At 37.3% G+C, this 13,064-nt stretch overlaps 1 protein-coding gene across 2 annotated transcripts in view; it reads right to left on the bottom strand.

The window, feature by feature from the left end:
- Positions 1–13,064, bottom strand: part of TBC1D9 (TBC1 domain family member 9) — a 54,994-nt gene that overhangs the window by 18,197 nt on the left and 23,733 nt on the right. For both annotated transcript variants that reach the window (XM_049814689.1, XM_049814688.1), the window contains exons 4-11: positions 11,875–12,103; positions 10,557–10,818; positions 9,215–9,422; positions 7,271–7,477; positions 5,347–5,517; positions 4,749–4,899; positions 2,945–3,159; positions 833–950 (exon numbers count right to left, since the gene is read on the bottom strand). In XM_049814689.1, coding sequence (XP_049670646.1) covers positions 833–950; positions 2,945–3,159; positions 4,749–4,899; positions 5,347–5,517; positions 7,271–7,477; positions 9,215–9,422; positions 10,557–10,818; positions 11,875–12,103 — 1,561 coding nt within the window. The remainder of the gene's footprint in view (positions 1–832; positions 951–2,944; positions 3,160–4,748; positions 4,900–5,346; positions 5,518–7,270; positions 7,478–9,214; positions 9,423–10,556; positions 10,819–11,874; positions 12,104–13,064) is intronic.

The following is a 13,064-nucleotide window of genomic DNA, read 5'->3' on the forward strand; positions in this document are numbered from 1 at the left end:
ATGCTCACACACATTTTCTCACTTTCAGATAAATAACAGATTCTATTCCACTACTGAGCTGTACAGACAAATTGAACTGTAATAAGTGGGGTTTTTTTTTGTTTTAATTATACAGTCCTTAGAGCTAACAAAGGGTCAATTTCATCTAGCATCTACAGAAGTTATACGATGGCTTAGTACTTACCATTACTAATTAGAATAAGATTTCTTCTCAGCATCACCTGTTGGAGGAAGCCAGGGTGACTGTGTGTGAGGGTTCAGGAGAACCCTATATTATACATATCTATGCCATAACATCAGTGTCTTAAGCAGGCCAGGAAGAATCATTTCTAAGGCTGAATGAGTATCTCAAGCATTTGTGAGCTACAGTAAAGACAGTTTCCATGGTAAACTGAAAAGCCATTCACTTCCACATACACAAGGAAACTGTCATCTGACAACAATAGCTTTCAGATACTTGTGCCCTTTCAAATCAGAGGTAAACGGGCACAAAGACTTCTGCTGCAAATTGTGAAAGCTCCTGTTTCCACATTACCTGAATTAGATAACTGGATCATCTAAAATTCAAATTTTAGCATCCCATCTCTTTTTTATTTACTTCGTTTAAGCTCACTTTAGAATGCTATCTAATCCTAAGTGAAAAACTATTAACTGTCACAGTATCTGTTTCGGGAATTGCTTCTATGCTCCTGAGCAAGCTGTCCTGCCTCTAGCATTCACAGTTCTATCTATGCCACACATATCTACACATATGCTTATTTCAATACAAATAATACCAACTAATTTGGTTAATTTTTGTATTGTCATTTTAGAAAATTTCCCCATAACATACCAACAACTCTTGTGTTGTAGTAGTCAGGTAGCATACGTTCACACAGAGCCACCAGCAGCCAGAAAGCTTCCTCTTCTTTTGCGTAAAGGAGGAGTACTGAAGTGACAATATTCATAGCCTAAAAAAAAAAAAAAGACATACAAATTGCTAGACCCATTTATTCAATATCCAGCACAGTAACTGGGCAGATAAGTGGTTACTATGGTTAGGAAATCAGCTGCATCTCCCCCTGCAGACCCCAAACTGTTCAAGAATTTTCCTGTGAAAACAGCAGGCAGTGTTTTCCCAGTGCTCAAAGGAAGGCTTAAGAAAACCTCAAACCACAAAAAAAATTGTTAGGGTTTTTTTTTTTGGGGGGGGTGGGGGTGGGGGTGGGTGGGTTTGGTTTTTAGGAAAGAAGTAAATCAAGATTTCTTTTCATAATCAAAGGGCCTACTCAGGTCTGCAAGCATCCAGGTACACTGCTACTGATATTCTGCCAACAGGTGCTCTTGGAGAATCTGGGTGTGATACAGACAAAATGCCTCCTAGAGCACTAATGATGGCTGCTGCTGTACCAATCCTTGCAGGCTTCCTGCTCCTAGGAAAAGGTCAAGACACAGCACCTGTGAGCTGAGGCAAATGCTTGTAATAGTGTCAATCATGAACAACCAGAATATAGTGAAATAAAAGTCTCTTGCTGTTGCTCACCCTCCATGTTTGACTGTGTGCACAACAGTTTTTTATGGCCTGTTTCACTCCATTTCAAACATCACAGTATCATACAATGACCTCTAACTGTTTGCTTACAGCCTTTGACTAGACCTTTGTTCACCTGAAGAAATGAAGTATTTTGGTAATGTTTTCTTCTCAGTTTGCCTCCTAAGGAATAAGCTGCTCATTTCAGATTCTGTAACATTTTAAGACTCCAGCTTGATCATTACCTGTTTGAAACAGCAACTAAGGTTTCAGGTGAAACTCAGAACAGCATTACAACTCTGTTAAAGCCTATGCTATTCCTTTTTATCTTGTGTACCATGTATGAAATACTTCAGTGCCTGAATTCTCACCGTAACTGTGAATCAGCATTCCGAATGCCATGGACCAAGTCCCAAGGCTATTAACAGTTACTGTGACGGCTTTAGGAACCAGAATCACAGTGTCTTTCTACTGTTCCTCTGTTAAACAACCTTTACAAGAAGTTACTGTAGCAATTACTTAGTATTTTATTTGTTATTAAATAATATAAGATGGTATCTGTTAGAATTTCTTGCACTTTCACTTACTCATGTTTTATCTAGGAGTCTTAACAGTCAGACTTTAATCAGGCTTCTTAATACTCATGAATTCAAGTTTCCTGTTTTCAAAAATAGATAGAAAGGCAAAAAAAGGGCCCAGGTGATAAGTCAAAAGTTACATAGCAAGAATGATTTGGGACCAGAAACTAAAGTGACCTGAGTCACAGGCATAAGAACTCCAAAACCATGCACTTGTCAGCATTAACTCTACCAATACATGGTTGTGATGCACAATGATAAGATATCTTCCAGGGTGCTTTATTTTTTTTGTGTGTGTGTGTCTGTGTGGTTTGTGTTTTTTTTTTTTTTTTTTTTTTTTTTTTTTTTTTTTTTAGTTTTGTTTTGAATGATTGAAAGGCATATTTGAAAAAAGTAAAGGAGGTTCTGGAGGGTTATTACAACTAATATATTGAATAAGTAGGTAAAAATTTAAGGCTGAACTATTAAAGGTTTGGGGTTGGTTTTTTCCCCTGTTTAAAAGAAAAGAAGCTTTCTTCAGGGTCCATTTGTCATTTTCTGTAGATGTACTTCAGGATAGCTCTGTTATCCTCTATCCAGTTTCTAGATTTATGGGCAGAAAATATGCTTACAGAAAACTATGCATATCTCTCAGCATGCACTGCTAATACTTCTGTTAGAGTAGGTCCTTTTGTCAAATCCCTCTGACCTCAGCATTACTGTAATTCTGCAGCATTGAGACTTTACCTTACAGCATTATACACGTATCGGTATGCTTTACACAGCCAAATACTCGTGTACATGATGGAAAAAAAAGAAGCATAAGGAAGGAACGGGAATTCCAGAAATTGAAGGAATGCCAAGGTATTTCAATTACCTGACAATATCCTATGTTTGGATTTCTAAAAGCATAAGCTGTCAAGACTCTCCTTAGAGCAGCAATACCCATCTCATTCTGGAACGCAGGGTGTTCTGGAAGGGAGCGGTGCAGATCCCTCTCTATCTCTTCTGTAGCAAGATTATACTTCCCCATCGATTTCTCCACTAGGTCCTCATAATAGCCAGGATGAGTGGCCATTTCATTAATGGCTCCTGGGAGTGGGAGAACAGTATTAAAATCAGAAGCAAAAAGCAAGGGTTAGCAGATACAGTATCCCAACATTATGATCTTCTGCTACCCTTTCATCTTGAATGTCACCAACAAGCACTTTGAAAGCAAATATGAAATGTTATTTTTGTAAAGGTGATTTAAAAAAAAAAGTGCTTAGGCAATTGAGGTATCTCCCCTTCTTGTCTTCTCCTCTCAAGGCATTTTATGATGAGGTTAAAAAAAAAGGAAGAAGATAAAGCCTTTCTCTCAGCCAGAAAGAAACAGGAGGCATGAAGAACAAACCAGCTGTGCAGTCACATGGTATCATGAGCTCTCTCTGCAGCTGGCTGTGGGTTTGATTATCCTAAATAACTCAAAACATGCCTCTGAGAAAGCTACTTGCCCTGAGGAGAGAGCAGATTAATGCTTGGTTGCAGAAAGTATGATATCACAGCCAAAAGCAAGAGACAGGAACTGCTGAGCTCTATCCCTGCTTCTGAAAATGACTTTCTCATCTTGGGCAGGGCACTTAGCCTTAGGGATACTATTGCATGCTCACAGAGTTGCTATGAGATTTCAATGCTGACTTTAAAACTTCCCTGGAAATAAAAGCTTAGCAGCAAAGGAAATCAAGTATCAGTAACACAAAGTAATGCACATGGAAAATACTAATTATACATACACCATCAAAATTGGTCCAAACTAGCTGTTAATCAGACACAGGACAGATCTGTGCATTCTTGTGTATATTTTCTGAAAACATTTGTTTAATGCCCAGCAGCAAAAAGAGAAGATGTACAAGATTAAGCATTATTAGGGAAGAAATAGAAAACAAAACAGAAAGCATCATTAGGCCATCATATAAAGTCCCTGATGTGCTCATATCCTAAATGGTGTGGGTAGCTGTGGTAACTATCTCAGGAAAGGGCAGAGCTAAAGAAGGCATACAGTAAAGTGAAAGGTTATGAAGAAAGCCTGGGGTATGGACTGATTTCCATGTAACTAACAATAAAATGAATAAAATTCTTCAACTTTGAAAAAAAGCCTAAGGGGACACAGATCTAGAGAATCCTTGATGGCACAGAAGGACAGAAATATTTTCTCACTATTTTTCACATACTGGGGGCACCTAATAAAATGATAAAAGTAACTTTTTTTAAATTATTATTTTAAACAAACAAACAAAAAGATGGTGGTTCCATGCAACATACTTAAACTTTGGAATTCCTTGCAACAACTTGCTGTGAAGGCCAAAAGCTTAACTAGATTCAGAAATTATTAAACAGATGGGAAGTAGGCCTGCTGGTGGTTGTTGAACACCTAGTACCTAGACTGCTGGCTTCTAGTAACAAAGTGTGCATTCTACTTTTTTATATTCTTCCCTAATTATTTGAGCCTCTTTGAGAAAGGGTATTTACTGATCTAAACAGAACTCTTATCTAAACCAGTCTGGCACCTGCTAACAATCACAGCCTTACTTGCTCCAAATATTTGTAGATGCTTATTATCTGCACCTTTAGACATCTTTGAAATCCTTTCTTCCCTCATGCTTTTGCTTATATCCCACAGTCATGTTCAAATGAATACTTACCTGAAAATAGTAGCCAAAGTTCCCCTCTCTTGCTTTCTGGAATGCCCTTTAGCACAAGGTCTCTGGTTTTCTCTGTACGATACATACAGACTCCTTGGCCGTATTCAGCAAAGTGAATCTTCCAGGCCTGTTCCTTCAAAAACTCTTTAGCCTAAAAGCAAAGAAAGGCAGACATAAAGATGCAGCTTCTCTTTCTAAAACTCTGCCCCACTGAAATGCTAAGTGCTAAAAAGCCTGCAATGTCCTAACTTTCCAAGTGAGCAAGAAATAACTTGGCTACAGTTCAATTCTCTTCTTAATGGGCTGTCTCCTCCCATTTCTTAGTTTCTATCCCAACAGACCTTGCCATTAAAAGAATATTGTTGAAGCAGTTGTACTTAAGAGCAGTTGATTTACATCCAACTTTGGGGTTTTTTTACGTAGTGAAGCTGTCTGGATCAGTAAAATGACACATGTTCAAGGCTTTATTTCTGTGAACAACACTGCCTCTTAACTGCCTGTGGCAGAACAAAACTCTTCTGTCTCACAAACATGGATTTTAAAGAAAACAATTTAACAACTTCTTCAGTCAGGTACAGCACTCTGAGGTGTATTTTACCAGCTTGGGGTTGAACTCCTCAGGTGACCTCCGCCGAAACATCGTCATTAAAGCTTGAGTTGCTGTTGGAATGCCATTGTCATTGAGATTGAACTGTCGCTCTCCTTCTGATTCAGAACTGTGGCTTTTATGAGGGCTGGCAGAAATTAAACTACTTGATCTTGTAAACACCTGTAGAAAGCAGACACAAGCAACACAGACATGGGGCTGAGCCAGAGTCTGGACTTTTTACTTCATTTTACTTCAAGATTTATGCATGCTAACAGCTAACAAAACCCGAGCAAATTAAATCACCCAGGTACATTCACAGGCTGAGCATACGACAACAGAAATTAAACCAGTATAGAATAATAAACTTGTTTCCAGTTTCTCAATAGCCCGCCTCCACCTCCTCACCCCCGCGAACAAATAAGTAGTCAAATCCTATAACTGGAATTGCTAAAGTAGCGTTAACTTTAAGTAGCCCTGAGCAATTAAACCAGCTGCCTTTGTCTCCTGTCAACATCTTAGGACTGTTGTCTCCCCAGGTGGCTGCTTGACCATCCAGAATGTAGAATTTATATATAACATATTTATATCTGTGTACACACAAACATTTATATCTCTATATATGTTTATACAGACATATACAAATCAAATTATTTTGTTCCCCTCACTTAAAAAAAATTCTGTGGAAAATTCGACAGATTGTGATTTGGAAGAAAAATATTTTGAAGAAAAAGGATTTTCTGACTTCTCAAACAGCTTTGAAAATTTATCACAGTAAGATCTCCCATAACAGTTCACACCAAATGCCTGAAATTGAAATTACTGGTCATGCATGTCTACATATGTAGTCTTATTACTAAATGTAAGAATAATGCTTGCCATTATTAATTTGTGTTTATAATTCAGTAGGTAGAATACATAGATCCACTAGGGCAAAAGGCAAGTTTCAGCATTATACATATATGCATAGGTGCTCTGGTATACGACTACAACACCACACTAATTATACCTCACCATCAACAAAGCAAGCAAAAAACCTGACTTTTAAGATTTACATGGCAAACAGGGTAGGGCTACTCAGCACAATACTAAGGTATGACTTAGTACAGACTTGGAATGCGAGATCTACCTACATAAAACCAAAATGATACACCACAAAAGCCTTTTCTGCTTTGAGATCTGAACTGCTAAACTTTGCTGGGTTTAACAGATCTGATGAGGTTGTGATATGAAGTACCTAAATTTCATACATAAAACCTAGGACTTCAGCAGCAGCTTTGACATTCAAAGTGCCTGAGAAAAGTTTATCTGATCATATCTTTTAAGAACCATTTACTTTGCATAGATAAATAGGGAAGTGGTTCAGAATAGGGCCATCTGATGTCCAGGACAGGGTTTGGGGTTTTTTTGTTAGCTCAAATATTCCAAAGTTTGCTAGCAGTGCACATGCAAGCTTGCTCAGCTCAGACATCATTTTCTGAAGAATCAAAGGATGAGATTTACCATGAAGTCTTGAATAAAGAGTTTCATATCAACTGATAATTTCTTCAAATTATTAAAATTCCACAATTACATTTTGACTTGGACAAGTTAATAGATATTAAATAGTTTTATTCAATTAGCCAGTTAGTTAACTATGACACTTTCCAATAAGATACACTGTAATTTCAGAATGTGGCAGCAGGAGTTAAGAGTAGCTCTTCCACAGCAATGGTGATTTCTCTTACCTCTAACATGAAAAAAAAATAGATATCCCAATTGTAACATTTTATCTGTTCAGCTTAAGAAAGCTAAAGGCATTAACACAAAAGAAGTAACATTTCTGTGTACAAAGGTTTAGCTTTACAAAAATTTAAAGGTTTTTCCTGGCTTCTCTCTCCCTACACCAGTTAAAAATCCCCTTCTTCCTGTAAATGATTCATGTTCCTCCACATACCTCATCATCTGAGTTGATATAGCTTCCAGAAATATTCTTTTCCAAGTATATTTTTGAAGAGGTTTGTTGCAGAAAGTCTGAAATCCTCTGTACAAGAAAGTCTCTGTCTTTCAAGTTGGCAAAGAGGAATGTCATTCTGTTTTTTGTGCTGATTGATAACGGGCTGGGCAACACACTGGAGCTGTCTGCCTTTTCCACTATTGTCACCTAGGGAGAAACAGTAGCTACTGCTCAAGCTCTTAAATTAATCAAGTTGCTTGGTCTAAGAAACCATCTTCATACAATAAATGCGCACACCCCTTCCCCCCTTATATCAAATCATTATGGACATTCCTCTGCAGGAAAACAGGATTTGGATAAAAGGACGTAGAAGCCTGAAAGATGAAGACTGCCATCCCTCAAACAACTGGCTTCAGAACATTCTCCAGCAAAACTCCTTTACACTGCTTAGTTTATTTTCCTCAGGCTTTATTTTAAAAGAATCAGTAAACCAAAATTTCTTCTGTGGGATGCAGATCTATCGGCTTTTTTGTAAGACCTTCGAATCCCTCTCCTGCTCCCCAACACCAGTACAGGCTGAATCAACAGAGACTTTTGCTCACTTTTTACTGCCAATATACGCGAATAAGCCATTTTTGGGATAACAATCCTGTTCTACTATATTATAGTTGCATACTGTGGCAACAACTGCTATTGCAACTGTATTTCCATGGTACACAGAAACCTGCAAAGGGCAACTAACTCCATGTCCTTCCTTACAAAGGAAAACATCTAACCCTGTGAGGTAGAGTTTCTGTTTGGCCTTCAATCATTAGTGAAATGGTCACTAATCTAACTGAAGTCCAACCTGTAAACAGCACTCACACCACAATCTACTGAGCACAGAGCACTAGGACAAAAGCGCTTATTCCTTCAGCTATTTCTTTATCTTAAAGCTTTAGGGCTGCTTTGAATTTTATGCTGCTGCAGCTGTGGTTACCAAAAGCAGTTGCTGAATCTGCATCCAGGAAAAGAGGTGCTGTTAAATGCAGACTTTGTTCTCTTCCTCCACCACTTTACCTGGAGGACTGTTGTTCCCTTAGAGCTCCAGACAAACAGTGCAACCATAATCGAATGTCTTTTCTCAAATAACCAAAGTCATTGCAACACACTGTGGAGAAGCTGTACTTCAAAGTTTCCAAACAAATAACATTTGTATTTACTCTTAATGATTTGTGGGGGAAAACAGTGCCTTGAAATAATCTATGGTTCTTCAGTCAAGCCAAACGGTCCTTGGTTACATCAGCTTTGCTACTATTTCAAAGACTTACTTTACACATTTTTCCATTAACCCACAAATCAAGTAAATCATAAAAAACCTCTCCAATGTAATTTTTCTTATTGCATCAAACTTAAGTTCTTTTTTACTGAACATTACTTTAAGCAGCCAGCTTTAAAAAGGGAAGCACACCAATTTGTAAAATGCTGACATATTTTCCATATACAAGAATAAATGATTGCAAGTCTGTGTGAAGAGACAATTCAAATCGTTACGAATATGAATCTTTTTACATCTGACAAAAGCAAATCTTATCTGACACATTCTTTAATAGAAGTTCCACTCATCAATCTAGGAAGTTTTATTGTCCATCCCTCCCTATAAGGCACAAAAAATGTACCATGGGGCTGTAAATCAGAATATAAATTATGGGAGAGGGAAGACTCATGAGGGCTGTAAAAACTGACAGAGAAAACTCCCTGTGGGTTTTAGTAGTTGGAACTTTGAACTAAGATACAGTCATTAAATATTACTTAGAACACATCAGAATAATATGCTCACAAGAGATTAAAGGGATGAAAAGTTTTTTCTCCAATAATGAAAAAAAAAATCTAAGCTAGGATGTAATTTCCAATAGGATATTGCTTTATAATTTACCCTATAAATTTACAAATACAAATATTTACCTCTCGAAGAGGGATAATAAGGCTGCACAAGTTCTCTTCTTTACTAGTAAAGCAAATGTAGTTTGTAGAAACAAACATCTGACCCAAAATATGCATTTTGTTGAATGGAGTCCAGAGAGTACAGTCTGTATGTCCATCTAATTTCTCATCCTTGGGAAGACGGAACAATGCACGGTATCTCTCACTCTTTGCTCTGGCATCAAGATCCCTAAAAAAAACCCAGAGAAATCTTTTCTTGTTTTAAGAAATAAATAATGTACTTTATACAAATCATTGCAAGTTACCCGTACCTCAGTTAAGCACTAAGTGTACAGCAAAACAGTGGAAATAGTTTGCATATAGGGGATATATAGTCTCTGCTACTGGAAGATTCTAAAACTACATGAAGAAAAACTATTCTGCTATGAGTGATTTAGATACATTGATCCTGACTTCTCAGAGGGGACAGGCTGTGTGATCTTTTCACATTCAGCCCTACTTTCTGAGAATACATACAGTGAATCCATTTATTATTAAACAACACATGACCCCATGTAATATTATACCAAAAATGCTTCTTTGAGGCTTATTTATTAATGTGATGGAATCCTTAGGGCTAGAGTTTGTTAACAAATTCAAGACTTGGTCTTGATAAAGCATTCAGTGCAAAACATTGAATAGTTAGAAAGACAAACTAAGTAATATAATGCATATCAGATATCACTAAGTAATGAGAAATATAAACAAGCACTGGTTACAATTCTGTATGGTTCATTAACATGATCAACATATAAAATAATGAAAAAAATAACAAGAAACTATCAAATTGCAGTATGATATCTATAAAAGTAGTAGAAATATTTTCCAGATAATCTTTCATCCCTTGGAATTTTATGTCATTTTTTGTATCTCTGTTACCTTAAATAAGTTCTAGATAGAATTCATCACCTAGAGTCACTTTTCAATTCCAGTTATAGGACCAAGTATGAATGTTAGGCACATTTCTTAATAACACTTCAATCACTATATTACCTTTCCCGGTAACATAAAAGGGCCTTACAACAGATACCTAGTGCAGCCAGTGTCGAGAGGTATGTTAAAGAGCTTCTGAACAAATGAGAATTTGGCTCAAATGTTTCTTTTATTTTTGCAACAAGTTCATATTCAAATGTTTTCCCTTTCCTATTTCAACAGGAGACCAAGTATTTATATTTAAATAATTATTCACATTTTGCCACTGCTGGAATCAGTCATTCCTTCTGGAGTAACAGTACATAGCAGCAACATTAGAAAACTTTTTGAAAAGATGCTGGAATTAAAAGGATTGAGGAGAAACAAATGACTAAGAGCCAGTGCTACCTACCGTTTTAGTGCAGATACTTTTTTGGGGGATTTCTTTTTCAGTTTGGGTAATGACCTGTCTTGTTCAAATCCTTCATTGTCCAAAAGCTGTCGCATAGCTATATTGGCAAGCTGTTCCATTAGTTTAAATGTCTCACTGATATTAAGGAATACTGAGAAGAAATGTTCACTTGACCTTGTGCTCACTTTGATCATATCAGGAAAGAGCAGTGTAGCATTCTTCTCAAGTTGAGTGATATCAACCCAGCGGATAACTAACTTTGCTGAACAGAAGCAAACAAAAGAAGATTCAGTACAAAAATTAGCATATTCAAAAGAACTTGTCTTCCTCTTCCTACAAAATGTATTCAGCTGAAATTTTCTTGCATCTTGAAAAGTTGCAAGATAGCATAAATAGACCCAGCTTGTACAAACAAACAATGATCACCTGACAAACAGCAGATAAATGAGTTTAAATATAATTTACTTCTGTACAGAACACCACACAAAAGCATTACAAAGCTAGGTGGGCTAACATAATTTATGATTGCCACAGCACTTGCTCAGACTCTCATGTCCTCTTTTCCTATGGAAGTAAAGAAACATAGTCTAAACACATCAGACAGGCTTGCATTATTTTTATACATTAAAAAGTTTCAAATACTACAGTAATGACAGATCCTTGGTTTTTCTTCCAACACCACTACAGGTTAGGATATCGTTCTTAAAACAGGGACTAAATCTACATCTAATTTTGTCAAAAAAAATCTAGTCATTCACTAGGGTATGTCTACACAGCTAAATAGAAAGACCAATGACTGATCCATTGCCCATAACCAAGGACTGCAGACTCGCTCACCTCCACACTGCATAGAGTTAACTCTCTCTAAAGCAGACTGGTTGCATCCACACTACATAGTTCTTGATCCTAGGTCTCCTCTGAGCTCTTTGTGATGGTCTGGTGTTGTACAAGAGTAAATGTGGCATTTGAGGTTGCAAAGTCTGCCAGAGTAGTACCGGAAGATTGTATAAGAGCAGAAGGAGCCAAAACTGGTGTGATCTAAAACTATTCCCTTTTGGGCACAGTCTCCAAAGTGAACCATGCCTCTAAACAATGCCAAGGTATTGTTTTACAGAGAACTACTTTGAGAAATACAAAACAAACAAGGGAAGAAGCACACAGTTAAGCAGCGTGACAATCGGGGAATTGCTCACTGCTCCTCTTTTCCTCAGCAGTGTCTTTGCACCCCCAGTGGTTCAGCAGGTGAACAGTAACTAACTACAGAAGATTTCCTAACAACTCCTAGATGCACAGACCACAGTTCCACTGTAAAACATACCTTCCCTGCCCATGAGGAAAGAGTAAAAGCAAAGGTGATTAATGCTGAGATACACCCAGCCCTGACGGGGAACCTTCCCCTTCCAGTAACTGCAGGAGTAGTAGTTCACTAATTTCTCTTCTTCCGGCATCCCAAAAAGTTTGTGAAATTTCACTATGGCTTCCTTAAATTTTTCTGTATCGTCATCTTCCTTGATGCCATTGATTTTGTTGTACTCTGCAATGATGCCCTAGTAGTGAGTAAAAGAAGTACATAGCATGTTACCATGGGGTATCAGATATCCTTATTACCATTGCTGTTTGGGCCAGAGGCCACAACAGTTAACTGCAATGTCAGGAAACTTTTTTGGTTATCTTTTATTCTTCTGTTCATTCTTCTGCTTATCTCTTATTCTCTTCTCATTCTTTTGCTTATATAGTTATTTACTTTATCAAGGCTGTCTTTCTGATGACCTTGCTCCCCACCATGCCTACATCAAAAGCAACCAAACACCAACCACTTACCAGTACCCTGTTTTAAATTAACCAGCCTATCTCAAATACTCCTAACAACTCTGTAAAGCACCTGTGATTTGTACTACTTCCCCCTTCCACATAAATATGCTCCCTGAGGAGACAGGGATAGGATTTCATCAGAAAATTTTCTTCTAAAAGGAAGGAAAAAAGTAAAAGGAAAAATGGATCTGTTACTCATTAGGGAAAATATCAAATGACTTATGACCCCTCAGTGGCCCTTGAGCAAAAGAAAAGAGCAAGAGGAAAAAAAAAAAAAAAAGAAAAATCTCATATTAGATTATCTGGCAGGATAGAAAAATCATTCACACTTTCAGGTGCAGAATACCTTCACCAAATTTGAAGTGGCAGCAGTCTGATGAAAAGCTGCTTTTTGATACCTCAAAGACTACAGTTCCTTCTGCTCTATACTGAAGTTCTGCTCTATTCACTTATTTTCCCAGTCTTTTTAATAAATCTTCTCTATTACTTTCTATATTAAAGTTATAAACAGGAAAGTGACTTCTTGCCTTCAAATTGCTCCATATTTACATGGATAGTGGAATATAAGACAGTGAACCATCATTCACATTTAATATTTGTCCAACTCTAAAAAGTAACAATTTCCTCAAAGGATTATATTTCATAAGACAGATGTCTTCTCGCATAAGGTGTTTCCATGATCATCTGTAGCCCTCA

The sequence above is a fragment of the Accipiter gentilis genome, chromosome 12, assembly GCF_929443795.1.
Source record: "Accipiter gentilis chromosome 12, bAccGen1.1, whole genome shotgun sequence".
NCBI lineage: Eukaryota > Metazoa > Chordata > Aves > Accipitriformes > Accipitridae > Astur > Astur gentilis.